General features: G+C 45.3%; 1 protein-coding gene and 1 long non-coding RNA gene across 4 annotated transcripts in view; one reads left to right on the top strand and one right to left on the bottom strand.

Annotated features, from left to right (window-relative positions):
- Positions 1-23591, top strand: part of MBP (myelin basic protein) — a 194150-nt gene that overhangs the window by 139267 nt on the left and 31292 nt on the right. For all 3 annotated transcript variants that reach the window (XM_060244092.1, XM_060244091.1, XM_060244094.1), the window contains exon 4: positions 12505-12932. In XM_060244092.1, the coding sequence (XP_060100075.1) occupies positions 12505-12932 (428 nt within the window). The remainder of the gene's footprint in view (positions 1-12504; positions 12933-23591) is intronic.
- LOC132575363 (uncharacterized) lies at positions 15629-16184 on the bottom strand. Its single transcript, XR_009555672.1, has 3 exons — positions 16041-16184; positions 15942-15984; positions 15629-15719 (listed from the first exon to the last, which is right to left on the bottom strand). It is a non-coding gene; the product is annotated as an uncharacterized LOC132575363 (long non-coding RNA).

The raw sequence follows: 23591 nt of genomic DNA, 5'->3' as shown, positions 1-23591 counted from the left end.
TTAAATTCAGAAGGGCACAGCAAGGACCCCAGATCAAACTGCTTGTCTGACTGCAGCTATAGTAAAATCTGCTGCATACTATCTGAGTCCATTGTTTGTTATAGCAGCGGTATGGTTGCATCTAAAGGATACTTGATTTTAGGAAGAACAATTGCAGAAACATGCATAAAAGACTTACCTAAAAAATGAGCAGGTTGCTGGCAAGTAGACAACCCAGTAGGGAGGGGATCAGAAAGACATCTCATCTGATACACTGGCTTTGGATTTGCTATTGTCTCTTCCTGCACATCCCTCCTTTACATTTTAAAGTGACTCCAGCACTTGCAGCTGATGATGCTGTCCTAAATACTTCTGGCACTGAGCACGACTGTAGGATTGAGGAAGCAAAATTCCACACATTTGGAGTTCATAGTTTTTGGGGCTCAAAACAGGTATCAACTCAACAAGAAAGAGTACTGACAAGCTACATTTTTAAAAATCCACATTGTTTCACTATGTGAAAAGCAGTTACCAAGTTCTCTATTTTTTTAGCCAGTTAAGTTTTGTGAATGGGAGTTCTGCTAACAAATGGAAAGGAAGTCATGTTTTGTTAAGGTCCTACTCTGTCAAGGAAAAGAACACTTTTTACCATGCTGTAAGAGCTGGATTCTATTCCTCATTGCTAGTTTTCAAAAGCTGTTTACAGTGTTTTCCTGTGCAGAGTTATTCAAGTTTTAAACCCACTGAAATCAGTGATCTTAGACTAGAGCAGGGGTGTCAAACTCATTTGTTATGAGGGCTGCATCTGACATAAATGAGACTGCTGTGCCTGGCCATGTCGGGTTGAGACGAGCCATGTATGTACCTATTTAAGGTTAGATAACAGAGAGATAAATTTTATAAAGAACACAGACAAACACAAATATTTTTTAGAAAAAAATTTAAGCATGCTTAAAACATTAACACTCATTGGTCTTAAAGATGCTTTCTTTGTATTTCTCTCATGGGATCCAGGAAACTGCGCAAAGGAAGCTCTGGCTCTTTCCTTCCTTCCCCTGGGGGGTGGGGGGAAAGGAGCCTCAGCCAATAGAAGGAAGAGAGGCTTTGCTTAGTAGCTCTGCTGTGTGACTGAGAGAGCCTGGCAAAGCAAACTATTCCTCCCCCCCTTCCTTCCCAAGGAGCCTCAGCCAATGGAGGTTTTGCTCTGTAGTTCCTGTGCAATTTTGCAAGCCTTGTATTGTTCATAATATGTGTGCAAAGCAAGCTGTTATGCAGAAGGAAGCAAGATGTAAGGAGAAGGAAGCAGATGACAGCCAGTTGCTTGGGGGCCTGATAGGAGCCCTCCAGGGGCCTAATTTGGTCCCTGAACTGTATGTTTGACACCCCTGGACTAGAGTAACTGCACAGGATTATATTACATGCAACTTGAAGAAGTCACTAATACTTGGGCTCGTTTTACAGAAATGAACACCATGCTTCCAATTCTTTTCTTTTAAGAGCATTATGGTATGGCTGTGTTTTTGTTTCTAAAGTTAATAGGTTGCATCCAAACTTTCTGCCACTGAAAAAGGAAGGTGTTCTCTTTGTCCACCCAAAAAAGCTCTGGAGAGAATCATGGTACCTACATGTCCCAAAGCCATGTGGGGAAAAGAGCTGTAGTATTCAGGGTATGTGGTGGATAAGACTCAATGAAAAAGCTGGTTGGATTCAATCAATTGATCACTTTAATAATAGGTTTCTTACCATCTGTTCCCTACATACTTAAATTCATTGGAAAATGTTTAAACTGCATCCCATGTGTTAATTCACCAATGCTATTTCTGTTTGTTCATAATATGTGTGCATATATAAGATTGGTGCAAGGATTGGTGCAAGGAATAATTCAATGTCTTGCCAACTGAAATGGGCTTCCAGCTTGGGCCCTCTGCACCATAGAAGGTACATAGTTATGATTATTCTATCTTTTGCTCTTCAATTAAGTGAGAATTGCCTGCTGGTAGTACTCTGCATATAACAAGTGGGACAGTCAGGCTCCCTGTGTCGCCTTCCACCATCACACAGCTTTTGTGTCAGGACTTTCCAGGAACCTCAGAACAAGAGTGGAAAGTATTTAAGAACATAAGAGAATCCATGTTGGATCAGGCCAATGGTCCATCCAGTCCAACACTCTGTGTCACACAGTGGCCAATATATGTATGTGTGTGTGTGTGTATATATATATATATATATATATATATATATATATATATATATATATATATATATATATATATATATACACACACACACACATACATACACACACACAAATATATATATATATACTGTGGCTAATAGCCACTGATGGACCTCTGCTCCATATTTTTATCCAATCCCCTCTTAAAGCTGGCTATGCTTGTAGCCGCCACCACCTCCTGTGGCAGTGAATTCCACATGTTAATCATCCTTTGGGTGAAGAAGTACTTCCTTTTATCCGTTTTAACCTGACTGCTCAGCAATTTCATTGAATGCCCATGAGTTCTTGTATTGTGAGAAAGGGAGAAAAGTACTTCTTTCTCTACTTTCTCCATCCCATGCATAATCTTGTAAACCTCTATCATGTCACCCTGCAGTCGACATTGCTCCAAGCTAAAGAGCCCCAAGCATTTTAACCTTTCTTCATAGGAAAAGTGTTCCAAACCTTTAATCATTCTGGTTGCCCTTTTCTGGACTTTTTTCAATGCTATAACATCCTTTTTGAGGTGCGGTGACCAGAATTGTACACAGTATTCCAAATGAGACTGCACCATCGATTTATACAGGGGCATTATGATACTGGCTGATTTGTTTTCAATTCCCTTCCTAATAATTCCCAGCATGGCGTTGGCCTTTTTTATTGCAAACGCACACTGTCTTGGTATATTCAGTGTGTTATCTACCACAACCCCAAGATCTCTCTCTTGGTCAGTCTCTGCCAGTTCACAACCCATCAACTTGTGTTTGTAGCTGGGATTCTTGGCCCCAATGTGCATTACTTTGCACTTGGCCACATTGAACCGCATCTGCTGTCACGGCCCGAGTCTCTGACACGAAGCTGCGGCTGCTATCGTCCTGGCAACGAGCCAGGACCTCTCGCAGACAGCTCAGGCGAAGCACAGGGAGTGGTCGTAAAACAGTCCAGTTGATTGATAACGTAAACAGGCAGGCTGGAGGGTGAGACGGAAGCTTGGTCAGGGAAGCCGAGAGTCAGAAACCGGGGAGCCGAGCCGAAAGTCAGAAGCCGGGAAACAGAGCCGAGAGTCAGAAGCCGGGAAGCAAAGCCGAGATCAAACGATACCTAAGCCAGTCCGATAAGCAAAGCCAGAGTCCAGAATACCAGTCTATGAGTCAGGCCGGGTCAGGAATGCACAGGTTCTGTCCGAAGCAAGGGGTGCGAGACGCAGACACATCCAAGGGTGTTCGCTTGTTGCCAGCACAGTTTGGCCTGAGGCCAGGATCCCAGATATACTGCTGGCTAATTGGCTCGTTAGAACTCCGGGCTCAGATCTCTTCTAGCCCGCATGCGCGCCTCTCTACGCCTGTTCCTGAATTCCAGGCGTCTCCTCTCGCGCAGGCGGGCCCCAGGTGTTGGTGAGTCTGGGGGAGATGAGCTAGTACCTGGTGTGGCCAGATTGGTTTCAGGTGGCCCCTGCTGCTGGCTGGCTCCTTCAGGACTTACGTCCTCTGTTGCTGAAGGCATCTGCACAGCAGGGGCGGGGTCAGAAGCAGGCACCTGCTCTGAGTCAGCAGGGGCAGGCATGACACTATCCCCCCCCTCAGGCCCCCCCTCATCCAAGCCGCCTGGCTTATCTGGGTAGGCCTCTTGAAACTGCCGGAGCAGGTCAGGGGTATGCAGGTGGGCAGCCGGTTCCCAGGAGCGATCCTCGGGAGGGTAGCCTTCCCAGTCCACCAGGTACTGGAGTTGACCTCGGTGCAGCCGGGAGTCTAGGATCTGGTGGACTTCAAACTCTTCCTCATCGTCCACCAGCACCGGTGGTGGAGGCGGTGGTGGAACGTCCCTGTTTGGGTCCGGCGCTGCCGCTGGTTGGAGGAGGGAGCGGTGGAATACGGGGTGTATCCGGAGGTGGGCCGGAAGGCGTAGGCGGAATGCCACGGGGTTGACTTGCGCCTCTACGGGGAAGGGCCCGATGAACCGATCGGTTAGCTTGGAGGACCGGCCAGGAGTCCGGAGGTACCGGGTCGAGAGCCAGACAGAATCTCCGACCTTGAGGGGGGCTCCGTCCTGGCGATGTCGGTCCGCGGCCAGTTTGTAAGCGTCCTTGGCGCGCTGGAGCTGGGTGCGCAGGAGGGCGTGGAGCGCGTGGAGTTCCTCAAGTCGGTCGGTGGCTGCGGGAACGTTGGCGGAGGGGCCGAGCGGAGGGAAGAATCGGGGGTGCAGTCCATAGTTGGCGGCAAACGGCGTGGTCCGCGTAGAGCTGTGGACTGCGTTGTTATACGCGAACTCTGCCAGGGGTAGCAGAGTGGCCCAGTTGTCTTGCTGATAGCTGGTATAGCAGCGCAAGTACTGCTCCAAGGTGGCGTTGGTCCGCTCGGTCTGCCCGTCGGTCTGGGGATGGTAGGCGGAAGACAGGTGTAGTTCTGTCCCCAAACCGTGCTGGAAGGCCTGCCAAAAGCGGGATGTGAATTGTGGGCCCCGATCCGAGATGACCTGTGTGGGTAACCCGTGCAGGCGGAAGACGTGGTTTAGGTACAGCTGGGCAGTCTCCGGCCCGGATGGTACTCTGGCACAGGGGACGAAGTGGGCCATTTTGGTGAACAGGTCCACCACAACGAAAATGCAGGTGTGGCCCTGGGATCGTGGCAGGTCTACGATAAAGTCCATGGACACCACGTCCCAGGGACCGGCGGGAGTCGGCAGGGGTTGCAGGAGACCGGAGGGCTTGGCCGGTACGTTCTTGGCTCGGCGGCAGACCTCGCAAGACGCCACGTAGCGACTAACGTCCGCTCGGACGCGAGGCCACCAGAAGTCCCGGGTCAACAGATGGGCGGTCTTGTGCTGCCCGAAGTGCCCAGCCGGGGGGGCATCGTGGGCCAGCCGGAGGATGCGGGATCGGAGAGGCCCGGGAGGGACGTACAACTGCTCCCGATGGTAGAGCAGCCCATCCCGGGTGGATAGTTCTCCGGCAGGGTCTTGCTGCGGTTCCTGCAGGTGTTTCTGCGCCCACGGGTCGGTGTCTTGGCTGGCCTGTATCTCGGCCACCAGGGCGGGTGCGGTCAGAGTGGCGGCAAAGACCGAGGGTGGCAGAATACTAGCCCTGGGGGCTTCGGTGGCACTAGAGGTGTTATAGTCCGGCCGGCGGGACAGAGCGTCGGCTCTCTGGTTCTGGGAGTGCGGGACGTAGGTGATGGTAAAGTCAAATCGTGAGAAGAACAGGGACCACCGGATCTGCCGCTGGTTCAGCCGGCGGGTGGTCTGCAAATGTTCCAGGTTACGATGGTCGGTGAAGACTTGGACCGGATGCCTGGCCCCCTCAAGGTGGTGGCGCCAGACCTCAAAGGCCACCTTGATAGCCAGGAGCTCTCTCTCCCAAATGGTGTAATTGCGTTCGGCAGCCGAGAGCTGCCGGGAGTAGTAGGCGCAGGGCTGCCATGGCTGGCTAGGCTCGTCCCGCTGGGAGAGCACGGCTCCGAGGGCCACATTGGAGGCGTCTGCTTCCACCATGAAGGGCAAGCTCGGGTCAGGGTACCGCAGAAGGGGACTGGAGGAAAAACTCTGCTTGAGCTGGCGGAAGGCCCGGTCGGCTTCGGGGGTCCATTGAAAGGGCTCCTTCGGTCGGAGGAGTCTGGTCAAGGGCTTGGTGAGGTCGGCGTAGCCCGCGATGAATTGCCTGTAATAATTGGCGAAGCCCAGGAGGCGCTGGATGTCCTTCCGACTTCGAGGGGCCTGCCATTGAAGGATGGCGTCGACCTTCCGCGGATCCATCTGGGTTCCCTGGGGGGAAATGATGTGCCCCAGGAACTCAACGGACTGGAGGTGGAAAGCACATTTCTCCAGCTTGGCATACAGGCGATTGGCTCGGAGTCGCTGTAGCACCTGGCGGACGTGGTGGATGTGCTCCTGTTCGGATGCAGAGTAGACCAAAATGTCATCTAAATAAATGATCAGGAACCGGTCTAGCAGGTCACGGAAAACGTCATTCATAAAATGTTGGAAGACGGCGGGGGCATTGGTGAGCCCAAAGGGCATGACCAGATGTTCGTATTGGCCATACCTGGTGCCAAAAGCGGTCTTCCACTCATCCCCGGCTTTGATACGAACCAAGTTGTAGGCCCCGCGAAGGTCGAGCTTGGTGTAGATCGTGGCCCCTTTGACGCGGTCGAGGAGCTCAGGGATCAGTGGGAGCGGGTAGCGGTTCCGAATGGTAATCTTATTGAGGGCCCGGTAGTCGTTGCAGAGTCGCAGGTCCCCGGTCTTCTTCTTAACGAACAGGACAGGTGAAGACAGGGGCGAGGTGGAGGGTCTAATGAACCCTCGGGCCAAGTTCTTGTCCAAGTACTCCCGGAGGGCAGCCAGTTCCGGGTCTGCCATGGGGTACAGGCGGCCTGCGGGTAGCGGAGCGCCGTCGGTTCTTCTCCTCGGGGGTCAGGCGAGGGCGGGCGCCGCCCAGCTGCATGGGTTCTACAGCCGGCGGTAAAGCTGGGGTACCTGGAACGGGAGCCGCCGGGGGGGGCCTTGTTGGAGTAGCGCCCCTCTTCTGCCTCTGGCGCCGACCTTGCAGTCGCCCATCAATGCGTAGACACAGCAGGATCAGGTCCTGGAGGGCGGCTGGGCGGTCGGTGCGTGCCAGTTCGTCCAGGACGGCATCCGAGAGGCCTTCAGTGTACTGGTCCACCAAGGCAGCTTCATTCCAGGCCAGGTCTTGAGCCAGCAGCTGGAACTCTGTGGTATACTGAGACACAGAGTTCTGGCCTTGGTGCAGAGCCCGTATCTTGCGATTAGCTGTCTCAGCACGCACAGGGTTGGCATAGGCAGCCTGGAAGTGTGCCTTGAACCGTGTGTAGTCTGCTAGCAGCGGCGAGGGCTCTAGCAGCAGAGGAGTGGCCCACTTGGCCGCTGGCCCTTTAAGCAGGCTCAGGATAAAACAGACTTTTGTTTTGTCTGTAGGGAAGTCGCCCTGCCTTATCTCCATGTATAGTTCACACTGGGCGAGGAAGGCAGGGAACTCTTCCAGGTTTCCTGCGAATTTCTCAGGAATGCTCACCGGGCAGCGAGAGCGGGGAGCGGCGGCGGCAGCCAAGGCCACGGCATTGGACGCAGTCTGCTGCTGCAGAGTAATCACCGCTTGGGTTAATTGCTGCACCTGGTCTAGGAGCCCCGGCAAGGGGTCCATGCCTTCTGCCGCTTGGTCCGTCATGAGCGTGCCTGGTGAGTTTTGGGTGCTGGCAAGCTGTCACGGCCCGAGTCTCTGACACGAAGCTGCGGCTGCTATCGTCCTGGCAACGAGCCAGGACCTCTCGCAGACAGCTCAGGCGAAGCACAGGGAGTGGTCGTAAAACAGTCCAGTTGATTGATAACGTAAACAGGCAGGCTGGAGGGTGAGACGGAAGCTTGGTCAGGGAAGCCGAGAGTCAGAAACCGGGGAGCCGAGCCGAAAGTCAGAAGCCGGGAAACAGAGCCGAGAGTCAGAAGCCGGGAAGCAAAGCCGAGATCAAACGATACCTAAGCCAGTCCGATAAGCAAAGCCAGAGTCCAGAATACCAGTCTATGAGTCAGGCCGGGTCAGGAATGCACAGGTTCTGTCCGAAGCAAGGGGTGCGAGACGCAGACACATCCAAGGGTGTTCGCTTGTTGCCAGCACAGTTTGGCCTGAGGCCAGGATCCCAGATATACTGCTGGCTAATTGGCTCGTTAGAACTCCGGGCTCAGATCTCTTCTAGCCCGCATGCGCGCCTCTCTACGCCTGTTCCTGAATTCCAGGCGTCTCCTCTCGCGCAGGCGGGCCCCAGGTGTTGGTGAGTCTGGGGGAGATGAGCTAGTACCTGGTGTGGCCAGATTGGTTTCAGGTGGCCCCTGCTGCTGGCTGGCTCCTTCAGGACTTACGTCCTCTGTTGCTGAAGGCATCTGCACAGCAGGGGCGGGGTCAGAAGCAGGCACCTGCTCTGAGTCAGCAGGGGCAGGCATGACATCTGCCACGTTGACGCCCACTCACCCAGCCTCAACAGATCCCTTTGGAGTTCCTCACAATCCTCTCTGGTTCTCACCACCCTGAACAATTTAATGTCATTTGCAGACTTGGCCACTTCACTGCTTACTCCCAACTCCAGATCATTAATGAACAAGTTAAAGAGCATGGGACCCCATACTGAGCCCTGCGGCACCCCACTGCTTACTGTCCTCCACTGTGAAGACTGCCCATATATACTCACTCTCTGCTTCCTATTAATTAGCCAGTTTTTGATCCACAAGAGGACCTGTCCTTTTACTCCATGACTCTCGAGCTTACTAAGGAGCCTTTGATGCGGAACTTTATCAAAAGCTTTCTGGAAGTCAAGAATAAACAACATCTATTGGGTCCCCTTTGTCCACATGTTTGTTCACCCCCTCAAAGAACTGTAACAGGTTAGTGAGGCAAGATCTTCCCTTACAGAACCCATGCTGAGTATTCCTCAATAAACTGTGTTCATCAATGTGCCAGTCATTCTGTCCTTGATAATGTTTTCTACCAACTTTCCCAGTATTGAAGTCAGATTGACTGGCCTGTAATTTCCCAGATCTCCTCTGGAACCCTTTTTAAAGATGGGAGTGACATTTGCTACCTTCCAGTACTCAGGAATGGAGGCAGATTTCAATGAAAGATTACATATTTTTGTCAGGAGATCCACAAGTTCAACTTTGAGTTCTTTCAGAACTCTTGGATGTATGCTATCCGGACCTGGTGACTTATTAGTTTTTAATTTGTCAATCAGTTGTAGGATCTCCTCTCTTGTCACCTCAATTTGACTCAAATCTTTCAACACCCCTTCCAAACTTAGCTGTTTTGGAGTGGGCAAACACTTCTCATCTTCCACAGTGAAGACTGAGGCAAAAAAATGCATTTAGCTTCTCAGCCATTTCCCTATCCTCCTTCAGTAATCCTTTTACCCCTTGGTCATCCAAGGGCCCCACTGCCTCCCTGGCTGGTTTCCTGCTTCTAATATATTTGAAGAAATTTTTATTGTTGGTCTTTATGTTTTTTGCAATATGTTCCTCATAGTCCCCTTTTGCCTGCATAATCACAATCTTGCATTTGATTTGCCACAGCCTGTGTTCCTTTTTATTAATCTCACTTCGACTAGCTTTCCACTGCTTAAAGGAGTCCTTCTTACCTTTTACAGCTTCCATTACTTTGTCTGTTAACAATGCAGGCCTTTTCTTATACCTGTTTGTGCCTTTCCTAACTTGTGGTGTATATTTTATCTGAGCTCCTAGAATTGTAGTTTTAAATCGCCTCCAAGCTTCCCCAAGGGTTTCGACTGTATTTACCTTTCCTTTCAGTTTCTTCTTCACATGCCTCCTCATCTCAGAGAATTTACCCCTTTTAAAGTTAAACATGGTTGTACTGGTCTTTTGGGCAACTCCCTATTTATACAAATGGTGAAATCAGTAACGTTATGGTAATTGCTCCCAAGCGGTACGATCACTTTTACATCTCTCACCAAGTCTTGGGCATTACTTAGGACCAAATCCAGGATTGCCCCACTCCTGGTAGGTTCTGTGACCATCTGCTCCATAGCACAGTCATTGAGAGCATCTAGAAACTCAATCTCTTTCTCTCGACCTGAACACATATTGACCCAATCAATCTGTGGGTGGTTAAAATCACCTATTACGACATAGTTTTTACGTTTAACCACTATCTTTAATCCTTCCATCATATTATAATCATCCTCTATCTTATGATTTGGTGGGCGATAACAAACTCCCATAGTTAAATTTCCTTTTGGGCCCTCTATTTTGACCCAAAGCATTTCTAGAAGGAAATCTAATTCTCTGACCTCAGTCTTACTGGACTGTATACCCTCTCTGACATACAGAGCCACCCCACCTCCAACCCTTCCCCCCCTGTCCTTCCGATATATATCCAGGAATCACCGTCTCCCACTGATTCTCCTCATTCCACCAAGTTTCTAAAATTCCCACAATGTCTATGTTTTCCCCCAGCACTAAACATTCCAACTCACCAATTTTACTTCGAACACTTCTAGCATTTGTATACAAACATCTATAATTTCCCAGACAAGTTAGGCCCGCAACCTTCCTCCTGCTGCCTCAAGACTTTGGCAGACACTCCATACTGTTTGTCACCATCTCAGTGGACAACGCTGATCCATTACCTGGTAGAAAAGTAACAGCTAACCCTTCATCTCTTTGAGATGAGTCCTCCCGAACCATAGACATTTCATCTCCTATTGGCTTTCCCCCAAGATTTAGTTTAAAAACTGCTCTGCCACCTTTTTGATTTTAGGTGCCAGCAGCTTGGCTCCACCTGGGGACAAGTGGAGACTGTCTGTTTTGTACAGCTCCTGCTTGTTCCAAAAAGCATCCCAGTGCCTAACAAACATAAACCCTTCCTCCCTACACCATCGTCTCATCCACACATTGAGACTTCTAATTTGTGCCTTTCTCTCCAGCCCTGCATGTGGAACAGGTAGCACTTCTGAGAAGGCTACCTTGGAGGTGCTGGCCTTACATCTCCTGCCTAGCAGGCTAAATTTTTCTTCCAGGAAAAATTTGCTCACCCAGGTCCTCCTCCTCCCAGCTGGGTTGACCCTTGCCACAGCCTTGGGTTCTAGCTCACTTTTTCCTTCCTAGCCTCTCCGCTGAAGTCTCCTTTTATGCCTCCCTCCATCTGTGGGCCTGCCCCACTCCCTCCAAGGGAAGCTAACCCCTGTGTGTTAGGGCCAGGTCATCTCCATTGGCCCGGGCTCACCTCTGCATATTGTGGAGTCCTGCCCTCCTTCCCACTATCCATCCATGTAGGGTGTTCCCCTCCTGGGCCGAGCTACATCCCAGCTGAAATGGGTGGAAGTGCACCATCCCTGCCTCTGCAAGGGTCCAGGTAGCATAGCAGACCTCTCCACATCTCCTGGGCTACCTGAGGCTCCACCCCCAGGAAGTTGCTGTGGGCAGTCTCATCTTGGTTGGCTGCCTTCCTGCTCCAGCATCCCAGAGCCTTCAGATGCTGGCCTGGACCATTGGGGGTGTTCTGCTGGCCTCTTTTTCCCATGTCCAGCTGCAGCACTTGCTGTGCTTCCTCCATCAGCCTCTCATCCCTTGCTGCTGTTCATGCTGCTGGCTTCACCTCCTCTCTCATCTCCCACCTTAGTAAGTCAATCTGGTTACATGCCAAGGTCTGGGCCATGGAGGTGATTGGTGCTGCCACAGTCTGGGCAGAGGGGGGATCTCCTGTAGTGGCCCTGCTGACAGACCCAGTCATGGACTATTGAAGGGCATGAGGAGACATTGCTGTATGTGTGTGTGTGTGTGTGTGTGTTCTAACTCCCTTCAAATGCAGGTTTCAGTCAAAAGCCTCCTCATACATACAAGTATATCTGGTTCCTGACTGTGTTTTGCGCCATCCAGCAAATAAAACTGCATGTTCATTAGGAGACTATAACGTTGGGATAGAAATGCTGGGGAATGGGATTCTTCAACTCAGCAATAAGCACTGACAATAAATTGTTAAGCTCAGGAAGACTTACAAGCACCTTGGCAAGTCCTGCAGTGTTTTTAAGGCACAGCAGATAATTTTTTAAAGGTTTTTTGGGTCACTAGAATGAGTCAGAATCAAACCAGAATGGACCTTACCCATGTAACTGGTCACTTTCATGTGGGCTGTTCTAAAACACTTTGGGTTCTCAAGGCAAACAGGTTTTGTTTAGGCTTCCCACACCTGAAGGATAAAGTGTAACGGAAAAAAAATCCCAATCAAAACTGGGTTTGGAAAACCTAGATACAAGCTTCATTAACTGTGGGAGCACAGCATTTTATCCCTAAGGTATGTGAAACCTTTAAAAAATATGTTTACCTTCAGAAGCTGAAGTGTGTTAAAGAGCCCATATGAATAGGAGATACACTCTCAGTCATCACCATCTGCTGTCACAGAAACAGCAAGAAAAAGAGGTTAGTGAAAGGAATAATCATACTAGACGTTCTGCAAAATTGCCTTGTCCTAAAACTTAATACAGTTTGTTTTCAGTTAAATGCTTGCTGAGTCTAAATTATAGATTATGAATTATAGCTTCACATTGTTAGTACCTAAAGAACATTACCTATATTTCCAATAGCGTTTTCAGCCAAAAACAGCCCAGCATCTCCTCCTTTAAGTTATATTCATTCTGGTAAAATGTACCAGGGCTGGTAGAAGGCAACTGTGCTGCAACTGTACATAATCTAGGGACTTTGTATGTAACAACTAACTCAAGGCGAGGAGGAAGAAAGCAGCATTGTTCTAGTGTTCTGTTTTTCACAGGCCTGTATTCATATCTCATCTTTGTTGTTTGCAGGAGAGGCAGATGTGAACCAGAACAATGGGACCTCCACTAAGCGCACAGCGGTGACAGACTCCAAGGACACAGCAGACTCAAAGAATGCCTGGAAGGAGACCAACCCAGCTGACACGACTGGTCGCCCCCATTTGGTCCGCCTCTTTTCCCGAGATGCCCCAGGGAGGGAGGACAACACCTTCAAAGATCGGCCCTCTGAATCAGATGAGCTACAGACCATTCAGGAAGACAGTGCAGCAGCTTCTGAGAATTCGGATTTGATGGCTTCACAGAAACGCTCCTCTTTCCGGCATGGATCCAAACTTGCAACTGCAAGCACCATAGACCATGCTAGACATGGATCCCCAAGAAGATACAGGGAACCAGGTCTACTTGACTCACTGGGCAGATTCTTTGGAGGTGACAAACATGTCCCCAGGAGGGGCAAGGTGAGCTCAGAGGAAAGGAGAACAGAATAGCAACATTGCAGTCAAGAATTGTAAAAGAAAGGGTGGGAGAAAAATCAAGCAAACTGAATAACCTCCATAGAGCAAGAATTGACTTAGTCATCAGGATGAAATTGTTTTTAAAATGTTGATAAGCTTTCTGCTAACCTTTTTAAAAAATTAATTGCACAAAAAAAACATTCTTACAAAAACTCCCCCCGCAAAATTGACTAGAACTTTTAATTGCCCCTAATCTTCCATCTGGAAAGTTAAGTCTGGCTATGGCAAAACTGCCTAGGAATTATCTGTTGTAACCATAGTTTTTAAGTATCACAGTAGTCACGTTGGGAAAAGTTTGTTTTCTTTTGAAATTTTTTTGCCATTGGTGATATTGTCCCTGTGATGTTTCTTAAAATCTGTTTGGAGAAGAGCCCTAAGAAAGACAATTGTGTATGGCAACTCTGTGATAGCTTTATGGAAACTGACTTTTGTCGTCTTGTGTTTATTTCTGTGCTTGCTTGTTGGTGTTTCGTGTCATCAAGCTGTATATGGCTTTGGGACTAATGAGGGGACTTTGTAAAATCTAGTCCTTTTTTTCTCTCCAATGAGAAAATCAAAACTAGTGAAATTGGGAATAGGGTGACAAAATTGGAACAGCTTTTGTATTACATGTATGAAACTGTACTTTTTGATTGCTAAACATTTTGAAGTTTAATAATAAGACACTGCTTTTCAGAGATCTTTGGGGTGTCTGTAGCAAAAAGTAGTTCCGGTATATAAAAAACAATATGTTGTCTTGTTCAGATGAAAAGTGGAGAAAAAGCATGATGAAGATACTGATGTTCCTAGAAAAACATCTGTTTCTTTGACTGCAGTTTTCTTCTTTAATGTTATGTATCATATTAATGTTTTCTAAAATTATTTGGCTCCTGGCTGTTAACATTTTGTATTTTATTTGTACCTTTTTGATCTGGCAAACACTTTTGATGTTTTAAAAACTTTGCTGTGAGGAAGAAAAACCATTTTTGGCAAGTGCTGACAGCACTCTTGCTTCTTCTCTTCACCATTAAGCAAAGATCACACCTGTCAGAGGGATGATGTTCTAGCATTTGACAATCTCTCCCCATAGTGAAATGTCTTCTGATGCGCTCAGGCACTTACCCCCTAATTATGGGTTTCTTATTGTCTGGGGGGGGACCAGATCTGCTTTGGTTTGAGAAGCATTTAATCAGACTGTAAGACATCCCAAAGCAGGTAACCTTTACATTCTTTAATTGTGATCAGAGACTATGAGGCATAGCATCCTTGTGAAGTGCTCGCGTTTACTGCTGCAGCTCATGTCAGGCTGCAAGTTGGTTACCAGAGGAATTCTGCACCCTCCCTTAGAGATAGGGTGTCAATCTGCATTGCTTTCCAGTATAGGGCAAGTCTCTCAGGTGTATAGGACAAGTGATATTTGCCACAGCAGCCAAGTGTCTTCAAGAATAATTGGCGACAATGCAGAAACCCTCTGTTTGGATTCAGGCTCTGAAACAGTAAGCATCCTAACATGCTGTCTGGCTAGCTGAAACACAGTCCAAATGTTGAGAAGTCACAGAACTGACAAGTGTAGAATGCCTGTCTAAAGACATTATTTCTCATACCCCAAGGAAACAATATGATCATTGTGATTAAATCTGCACCTCAGTGCAGTGCTCAGTCAGGTACTCTTTTTACGCATATAGACAACTCAAAAGTATTCCTTTCAGTTGCTTAGTGGTGGTGAATTAAGTCTTGGTCAGATTGTGGATATCTCTAGATATATTGATCATTGTGAAATCTGTGTACTGTATAAGGACCGTTCTTGTATAGATGCCATGTCGTATGAAATATTTTTTGTAGTGTTGATTCATAACACCATACACTGGCTTTTACTCTACTCTAGTTGCTACATTTAAATCTCCATAACTTTGAAAACAGTGCATAAAGATCAAATTTTAAAAGTTGTTAATAAAAATTCCTTATGCTTAGCGGCAGCAGGACAACTGTTTTTAAATGCTGCCTCATAAATACCTTGGCCAAAGTCAGAGGCAAGAGCTGCTCCGTTCCATGGTGCAACACTATTGTTCTCAAATAATACTATCCTAGGAATAAATTCCAGGAGACTGTCAATGCTGGAAGTTTATTCATCAAGTGCCATAACCATTTACTACCAAGTGTGCATGTGTGTTTTTCAGGAAGGCATAAAGCGGTTGCTGGTGTGCAGTTTTCTTGAAACAGTGTGAATTCAAAAACAGCTGTTGTCAGTTCACGATTATGTCAAAGAAATGTTGGGCACCATTTTTCTCATTGTGTTTAAAGTGAAAAAATAGTTGCTGGTTATTAGAATTGTGGAATGTTAAAATCAAAATACTGTACTTCAAAAGCATCTGGAAAATAACTAGAAAAAAGACAAATTGAACAAAAATATAACCTTTGGGTACATGGTGTACAGCCAAGCATCATCGCCTTTGTCTGAATGGGATTGGATATGCAGCAGACAAACATTGTAAACATACTGAGTTGGATTCTACCAGCTTTTCTGCACATTCTCATCTGATTTCCCTCCTAATGTAGCTTCTATTCCATCATCTCCAGTGTAGGCTTTCAATGGCCAGAAAAGTCCTTTTCTCTCCCATGTCACAGCAGAAAAATCTGGTAGGATACAACCCATAATGTTACAGAACTTCAGTATCAATAAAATAGCTGATGGCATGGAAAAATATGGTAAAATGGTGATGGACCAGATAATGCAGGTGGCTTCTTCCAAACCTGGGGAGGGACAGTGGCTCAGTGGTAAAGCATCTGCTTGGGAAGCAGAAGGTCCCAGGTTCAATCCCTGGCATCTCCAAAAAAGGGTCCAGGAAAATAGGTGTGGAAAACCTCAGCTTGAGACCCTGGAGAGCCGCTGCCAGTCTGAGAAGACAATACTGACTTTGATGGACCAAGGGTCTGATTCAGTATAAGGCAGCTTCATATGTTCATATGTTCAACCTGTTGGAGATACTTCCTGGCATCAGCTGGTACAGTCTCCAACCTCTCTCTCTCTCTCTCTCTCTCTCGGCTTGGCTTCGCGAACGAAGATTTAAGAACAGCTGCAACTAATTATGTAACAGGAACTGGGATGATGATCTGTACAACCTTCCTATCTTCTCTCCCAGCTACTCCCAAGCTAAATCATATATCTGATCTACCCACACCAAGTGCTGGAATGCAGGCAAAACAAATGCCCCTTTGTCCAGACTAAAAGTTGACCTTCAGTCAGAGTGCATAGAAAATTCCTTGTGGAGGCATATTCTTCTCTTCTTATTAACATCTGTGGCTGAAAATACATGTATGCATAACAATCTCCTTTGTTTAAAGAGAGGAGGAAGAAGGGAAGCCGGATGAATGTTTATTTTGTTCTTGCCTTCTCCTCCTCATCCCTGCAGGAGGCAGGTTTTTCTCTTGCCATGGTATTTGCTAGTGGTAGGAGAAAAAGAATAAAACATACAAGTAAAATAGACGGAGATTTTGTCTGTCCTTTGCAGCAGAAAACATATCACCTGTATTTCCATAATGAGGTATGAACTTGCATGTTATCTGCAGAACATATGCAGAAAGTTGTTCATGAACAGGGCAAGAAGGTTTGAAATTTCAGAGTTTTATAAGGCAATGATTCTTTCTAAATAAACCAAGTGCCATATTTTGGCTGTCTTCAGTAAGTCTTCCTTCTCGTACCTGTCTCGGTACAAACCAGCATCAAAGAATAAACTCTCAAGGACAGTACAGTGATGTCACACAGTTAGTGTAATTATCTTTTATCAGATTTCAAATAACTGCCAGACAGAACAGACACTCTCCAAGGGATGCTCTGCTTTCTAACAGGCATATTGCAAAAAATCAGAATGTATATTTCAAGATAAGTGAGAAAGTTGGTAACAATCAAGTCATTGCTTCTCACTGCCTCCAAGGGTCTTCATGGCTGGCCCCTTCCTGTTATATAAAATTTTGGAAGCTACCACTCAAAAGTACCTTCTTAACTGCAACAAACCTATTGCTGCTTTTGATTACTCAAACATTGAATTAACAATGTGCCAATATACATATATACACATATCTGTTTAAGATATATAAACCTAACTCCAAGTGTTACAGGGTTGTTGTTGTTGTTGTTTTTTTATTGTGAAGTTTAACATGGAATAGGAAATTAATGTGTTCCAGCAGAAAACTTAATTTACTACCGTCCATTTAAGTGTGTAGTCTGGAGAATCTGACCTCTTTTTAATATATGTGATGCAACTGATATATATTGTGATAATATGCCAAGGTACTACCAAATTGCTTTGAACTGTCAGTGTAATTGGACTACGTTTCTTCTTTAAGGGAGAAAATGTAATTACATTTCCAAGTTGTATCACATATTTATGTCTTTATATAAGGACTGGCCTTTCTAGATATTAATGAGAAGTAACCCATAGCACATTTAAACCTCCTGCTAACTTGCATGATGGTCCTGAGCATTTCCCTGCTACATAGCTGCCAGAGTGATGTCTCTGCAGTGCTGGTCTTGCATTGTGATTTGGGATGTTGAAATGGCACCATGGTTGGTGCATCCCTTCTATAGGATGTATTTATTTGAGACATCTCAAAGAGGCAGATTTTCATGAGATATAAAGCAAGAACAGAAGTGGTAGTAAGAAGGCCTTTACCAGTGGCAGTTACAATACTTTAAAAACAGGAATTGCCAACAAGGGAGTAGAGAGGTGCTGAGTAGTAGGCAGCATCTGCCCTGTAAGACTTTCAAGAACAGAGCATCCCCGTCAGGATCAATGAGGCCATACATTCATTGTGGTCCTGTGCAGGGCCAGATTTTACAGAAATGCCAGCGTCTTGAGAAGCAATGCCATTTCAACTTCTTTCCATTCCTTGTTGGGGTTCACCCATTTTTGTAAAGTTACTGGAAATATTCTGGCTTCCTGTGGCAAATAACTTGGGAACTTTTGTGCTTTTAAAATGTTATACGATATATATATAAAGAAACAATAGGAAATGTGTCTCTGGCTTTTTTCAAGCTGGTTGAAATAGAGGATTATTCTACAGAATGGCTAAAGCACATTTTAAAAATGATTGGCTCAGAAAGGAATTGAGCAGGCATATTAAAATGGATCAAAAAAGCTGTCTTCTTCTGTTACTCTTAATATTAATGAAAAATGTCTGAACAATGCACAGGAAGAATTTTACTGTGACTTTTTCTCCTTTCAAATATTTTGTCATCTCTGGGAAAAAAATCTGTCATATCTACTGGGTTGTGTGTGTGTTTTTTTTATAACTGATGTATAAATTGTAGCATTGTAAAAATATAAATATATACTTATGGTACTAAGTTTCTACATTCTGTAATGTGATATGATTTTGTTTCAGTGTTTATCCTTTGTCCATGCTTGAGCACTGATATGCATTTATTAAATAACTTTCTCACTGCCAACAGGTGTACTAATTATTTTCAGTTTAATATATTGTTAACATCCTAACCTGAATGTAACATTATTGTATATAGTTCTTTGCTGATAAGGACACACTAGAGTGCTTTATCACACTATGTGAGGGTTTAAGAGTGATGGTGAAAATCTGAGAATGCTACTGTGATCTAAGGAAGTAACTACAAGGGGAAGCTGATCATGAGAATAACCAAGGGGTAACATACTATAAGCAGAATAAAGCTTTCTGAACAGGTCACCAGTAGAGCTCCCAAAATTCTGCTTCTGGGAGTCAGCAGACCCTCATGAACAGCACGGGATGTCTGCAATGGAAAGGGACAACCTGCAAGATTCTCCACTGCCTACAGAAGTGATGCCACATTAATGTAAGCATCATCAAAGGGCTGTTAACAGCCACAGAACAGCATTTTCAGATCCAACCCATATAATTTAAGTGCAGTTTTAATACAAGCAAGTCAGGAGTGGGCAAACTATTTCCGGGTGGCTTTGGTCTTCTAGAATTTAGGTAAGAAGTAGTTTACCATAGTAAATGATCGAAGTTTTGGAAGACAAACAGCAGTTATATTATTTAGAATAGCCAACGGTCCCCTCCATATACAAACCGACATGTCCAGTCTACAGTAGTTCACTAGTTATAATGGGATTACAGCTGACAAGATCAACTTAACTGAAAAATTGATAGTCTCATAAGTACAAACCAATGTTTGTTCTGTCTTAACCATTGGACTCAGTCTAACAATGTGTTAGGTGTCCTTTGTTGGAATAAAGTTTTAGGGTGATGAAGTTCAGATTTTTTTTAATTGCTTCTCTGATCTAGAGATTACCTTTCAACTGAAGTCAGAAAGTGAAATTTGTATTTACATCTCTGACATGCTGTCAAAATGCTAGATTTGATCTATTAAGTGGAAATGTAAAGATGTGAAATAGTGTATTGATGTCCTCAAGTCATTCTTTGGGAGATTCTTGTTGGGAGGGAAAAGCAAATTTCTATGAACATTCTGTATATTTTGCAATAATTCTTTTTGAGTTGCACATTGGTATTTGAACTCACCAGACAATTATATCTGTCCTATAACATGAAGGGGAAAAGTGTGTCAGGAAACTGTTACCTGGAAAGTAGATGCAGGGATGCATTGTGGAAGACACTGGGTTGCGTCTTACCTGTATTCTGTGCATGGATGCACAACTTCCTTGCATCCTCCCTCCCACTGCAGCCTGAAATACCCCCAGAAATGTTGCTCCTGAGGGGGGACCCCCATGAGCAGCACAGGGAGGGAGTTGGAGGGCTGTCATGCCAGAGCAGGGATCAGCAAAAATCATTCCCCCTCTACCTTGTGTAAGTAGAGCTCTTCCACATGATCCAACCCACTATATTCGGGTTGAATTCAGTTCATAATAGAGTATCATTCTCTATTGTCTATGTCTAGCTTTCTGGATTCCATATGGAACAGAAAACAAGCAAGTGTTGTCCTATTTATTACAAAACAACCATTATGTCATTATCCAATATGCAGAAATTCATCTACAGTTGTTTATCTTTCTTGGATTGATATAAAACATTACAACATCCTAAGTATTGTGAAACTAAGTGTACAGTATAGAGAAATGTTTTGATTTCCATTGTGAGAATGACAGCTGTGTCAATGCATATATTAGTGAAATGAAAGGTAACTGACAGTGTAATCCTAAAAAATGTTACTCCAGTCTAATCCAACTGATTTCAATGGGTTTAGACTGGAGTAATTCTGTTTAGGATTGCACTGTAAGTAAGTAACAGGAAGCATAACTTGTTAATTATTAAACTACATGACATTGACTTTTCCTCTGTACTAGGCTGAATGTCACTTACAGACTGAAGCTTTGTTATGATTCTAAGGTCAACTTTAATGTTCTTCAGCTGACAGAGACAGAATTAAATGTGGCTGTCTAAACCTTAGCATGGCATTTTCAAGATTCAAGTGAACAGTGACCCATACTACAAATGTGTGAAGTTATACAAATATCTGAATATGTGCCATTTTTTCCCACTGTCTTCAAAGAGCTACATCAAAATATTTGATTGGAAGCTAGTGCTAATGCCACTTCGACTTGTTAAAATGAAAGCATTTCTTGAAAGCCCTGCCATGGGTAGCCCAGGCTAACCCAGTCTCATCAGATCTTGAAAGCTGAGTAAGCCATAGTTCGTGTTTGATCAGTCCCAATCTCTCTGCCTCTGTCCCTAGATGGATGGTTACTGGGGGCCCTCTCACCTCCAAAAACTAGGGTGGAAGTCCTGCCAAATAGCTCCCAGATAGAATTTTGGCTTTAGAAAAACATTTTCCACTCCTGCAGTTCCAGAGAAAGTGATGGAATGGAACCTGTCTACATAATCTTTAGAACACTCCTCTAAAATAACCTTCCATTTGGGAGTTAGAAGCGGAGGCTTTGAGATAGCAGTATGTTGTATTAAGAGCATCCAGTCAGCTCATCGCAAAGTTAAACTTTGAACAATGGACTTGTAGCACTTATTAACACCTTAATAGGAAAATGGTAGCTTCCTGGGGATGTTTCAGCATGGCAAGCAAGTGTGAAGTGAATGATTAGCCCATTATCTGACCTCACCTCATTTACAGTTCAAACAGCCAGGTGTGATGTTATCATAAATACCAACCCCCTTGCTTGGCTTTTGTCTGAAGCTGTCACAGCAACATCTCAATACCATACTGTTACAAGAGTTTGTCAGTCCATGAGGGAAACATGAGTTTGAGCAAAGCAGGAGTCAAGCTGCACCTTTAAGACCAACCAATTTTTATTTAGAACTTAAGCTTTCGTGTGCTCTTAAGCACACTTCATCAGACGAGGAATCCAGCACAGTGAGCAAAGCAATACATAGCTGAGCAGAGCCATATATAGCTGGTAAGCAGTAGCCCAGAATGCAACATGGTGCAGATTTAAGAACCAATGACAGTAAAGTAAAATTATCTGGTAGGCAGTGGTTTAGAATGTAAAATGGTACAATGACTGAATAGTAATTGAGCATCATTAATAAAACAGGAAGGATTCAAACAGCACAATAGCCAACATACATTGGCTGTGATCTAGAGAGACACCCTCCCCCTTTCGTTCTCAGGCACACACTGCATGTGTGCCATTGCATGAGACTAGTATCATCCACCCAAGAGATAGCTGCATCCATCAGCCTTCGCACTACTGATGGCTTCTTACCAGGGGCAGAGATGTGCCATCCCTGACTCATCCCAACAGCACTCCATGTTCTCAAACCTGATAGCATGTATGTGTGTGTATATCAGGCTGTGCACATTGCTCTAACCTCAAAAGTCTTGTTGGTCTCTAAAGTGAACACATGAAACTGCCTTTTGAATCAGCCCCTTGGTCCATCAAAGTCAGTATTGTCCCCTCAAACTGACAGTGGGTCTCCAGGGTCTGAGGCAGAGGTCTTTCAAATCTCCTATAGCCAGATCTGGAGATAGTGGGGATTGGACCTGGGACCTTCTGCATGCCAAGCAGATGCTGTACCACTGAGCTACAGCCTCTTAGTCAGAAACATGCACACAACTGAATGCACACAACCCAGCTATCAGAAACATGTCCACAACTGAATGCACACAACCCAGCAATCAGAAACATGTACACAACTGAATGCAGGCATCCAGCCGTAGACTGTTTTACACACACACAGTTCATTGTACAAGCTTGCTTGCTGCCTTCACTTAATAAGAATGCATATGGTTTATGGGAACTGAGGTTGTCTTCCTCCGCAGTCCTGCTGGTGCTTTACTTGAAGAGAAAACTCATAAGATACATCTTTGTTATGGCCTGTATAATGCACTTGTTCTTTCAGAAACTCCCCTCTTACAAAAGTGTTAAATCACCAATCCCTATCCCTCTTGGCAAGTGTCATGTGATTTAATATTATTTATATAGGATTGCATCCTATTACTCCCCACTGCAGAGTTAGGAGCCTTGCTCGCTATATGAACAGTCACAGCACTGGAAGGAAGGCAGAAGCTGTCCTTCCCTTGCACAGAGCTCCCAAATCAAATTGGATGCTGGAGTGCTTTCCAAGGTGAGTTCTTTGATGGTCTGTGTGACTGCAAGTCAGGAAAGCAGACTCCCCTGTTGACCTGACTCACGTCACACATCTCGTGTGGATGAACACCAAGAAGGGGGCTTTCTCACTTTGCAAAATGGAGTCATATATAAAATGTAACCTTTGATGAAGTCTGCTTTGGAGCTAGTGGTGCACTGTCTTCCAGTTACACAAGATTGTGTGCAATCCACACATTGATAGATATATTCTAGTTGCAGCTGCGAATTGTTGATAGGTGTGGGGGGGGCAGGACACTTCATCTAAAAGGTTCAGATTTTAAATGGGAAGCACCACCTGCTGGCTAGAAATCCCACAGCATCACAAAATGTAAGTCTGTACTAATTGGTTGTTTGCATGTTTATTGCCTTATAGTCTCTTTGATTACGTCTATTAAGATATTACAAAGAGGATCGATATACTTTAATTCAAGAAGGTCTGGTATCCTCCAGAAGGTAGGTAGTAGGTACCACTGGCCAATAAACAAAAAGATTAGAAATACATAGCCAATTTCATATACCAGTGATATCATTCTAGAATAGGGATCAACCACTAGGAACCCTGCCACTTACCTTCCTGGTGTTTGTAGCAAAATAAGTTAAGTCAGAGAGAAGTCAGTTAACCCTTGTTGTTCCCATAGAGGTCAACCAGATACCTTCAGAAAGCAAGCCTTGAAAGCACCCTACTGTTGCCTTCCCCATATATTCTTGCTTTCTATGAGGTTGTAAACCTGGTACAGATCACTTCAAAATGCAAGAACAAACTGATTTCTGCTACACAAGAGCAGCCCATTCAATTCAGGTCAGAAGTCTGCACTGAGGATGGTAGTATGCTTGCATACAGGAAGGCCTTTGTACTGCTGATGAGATTACCATGAGGAGCTATTGATGTCCATTGTGAATTACGTATATGTTATAAGGCGGTAATGAGTGAATGATGAGATATTAATTGTATCTGATCAGAAATACTGATACCTACATATTGTGTTTGTGGTAATATTAACCTCTCCTTGGTATTATGTTACCAATGAGGCAGCCTAATTGCTAAAACACATTTGACTGTTTCATTGCGCAATTT

Source organism: Heteronotia binoei, chromosome 7 (genome assembly GCF_032191835.1).
Source record: "Heteronotia binoei isolate CCM8104 ecotype False Entrance Well chromosome 7, APGP_CSIRO_Hbin_v1, whole genome shotgun sequence".
Taxonomy (NCBI): domain Eukaryota; kingdom Metazoa; phylum Chordata; class Lepidosauria; order Squamata; family Gekkonidae; genus Heteronotia; species Heteronotia binoei.
Note: the sequence above shows the minus strand (reverse complement) of the source record. Positions and strands in the feature narration are given on the sequence as shown.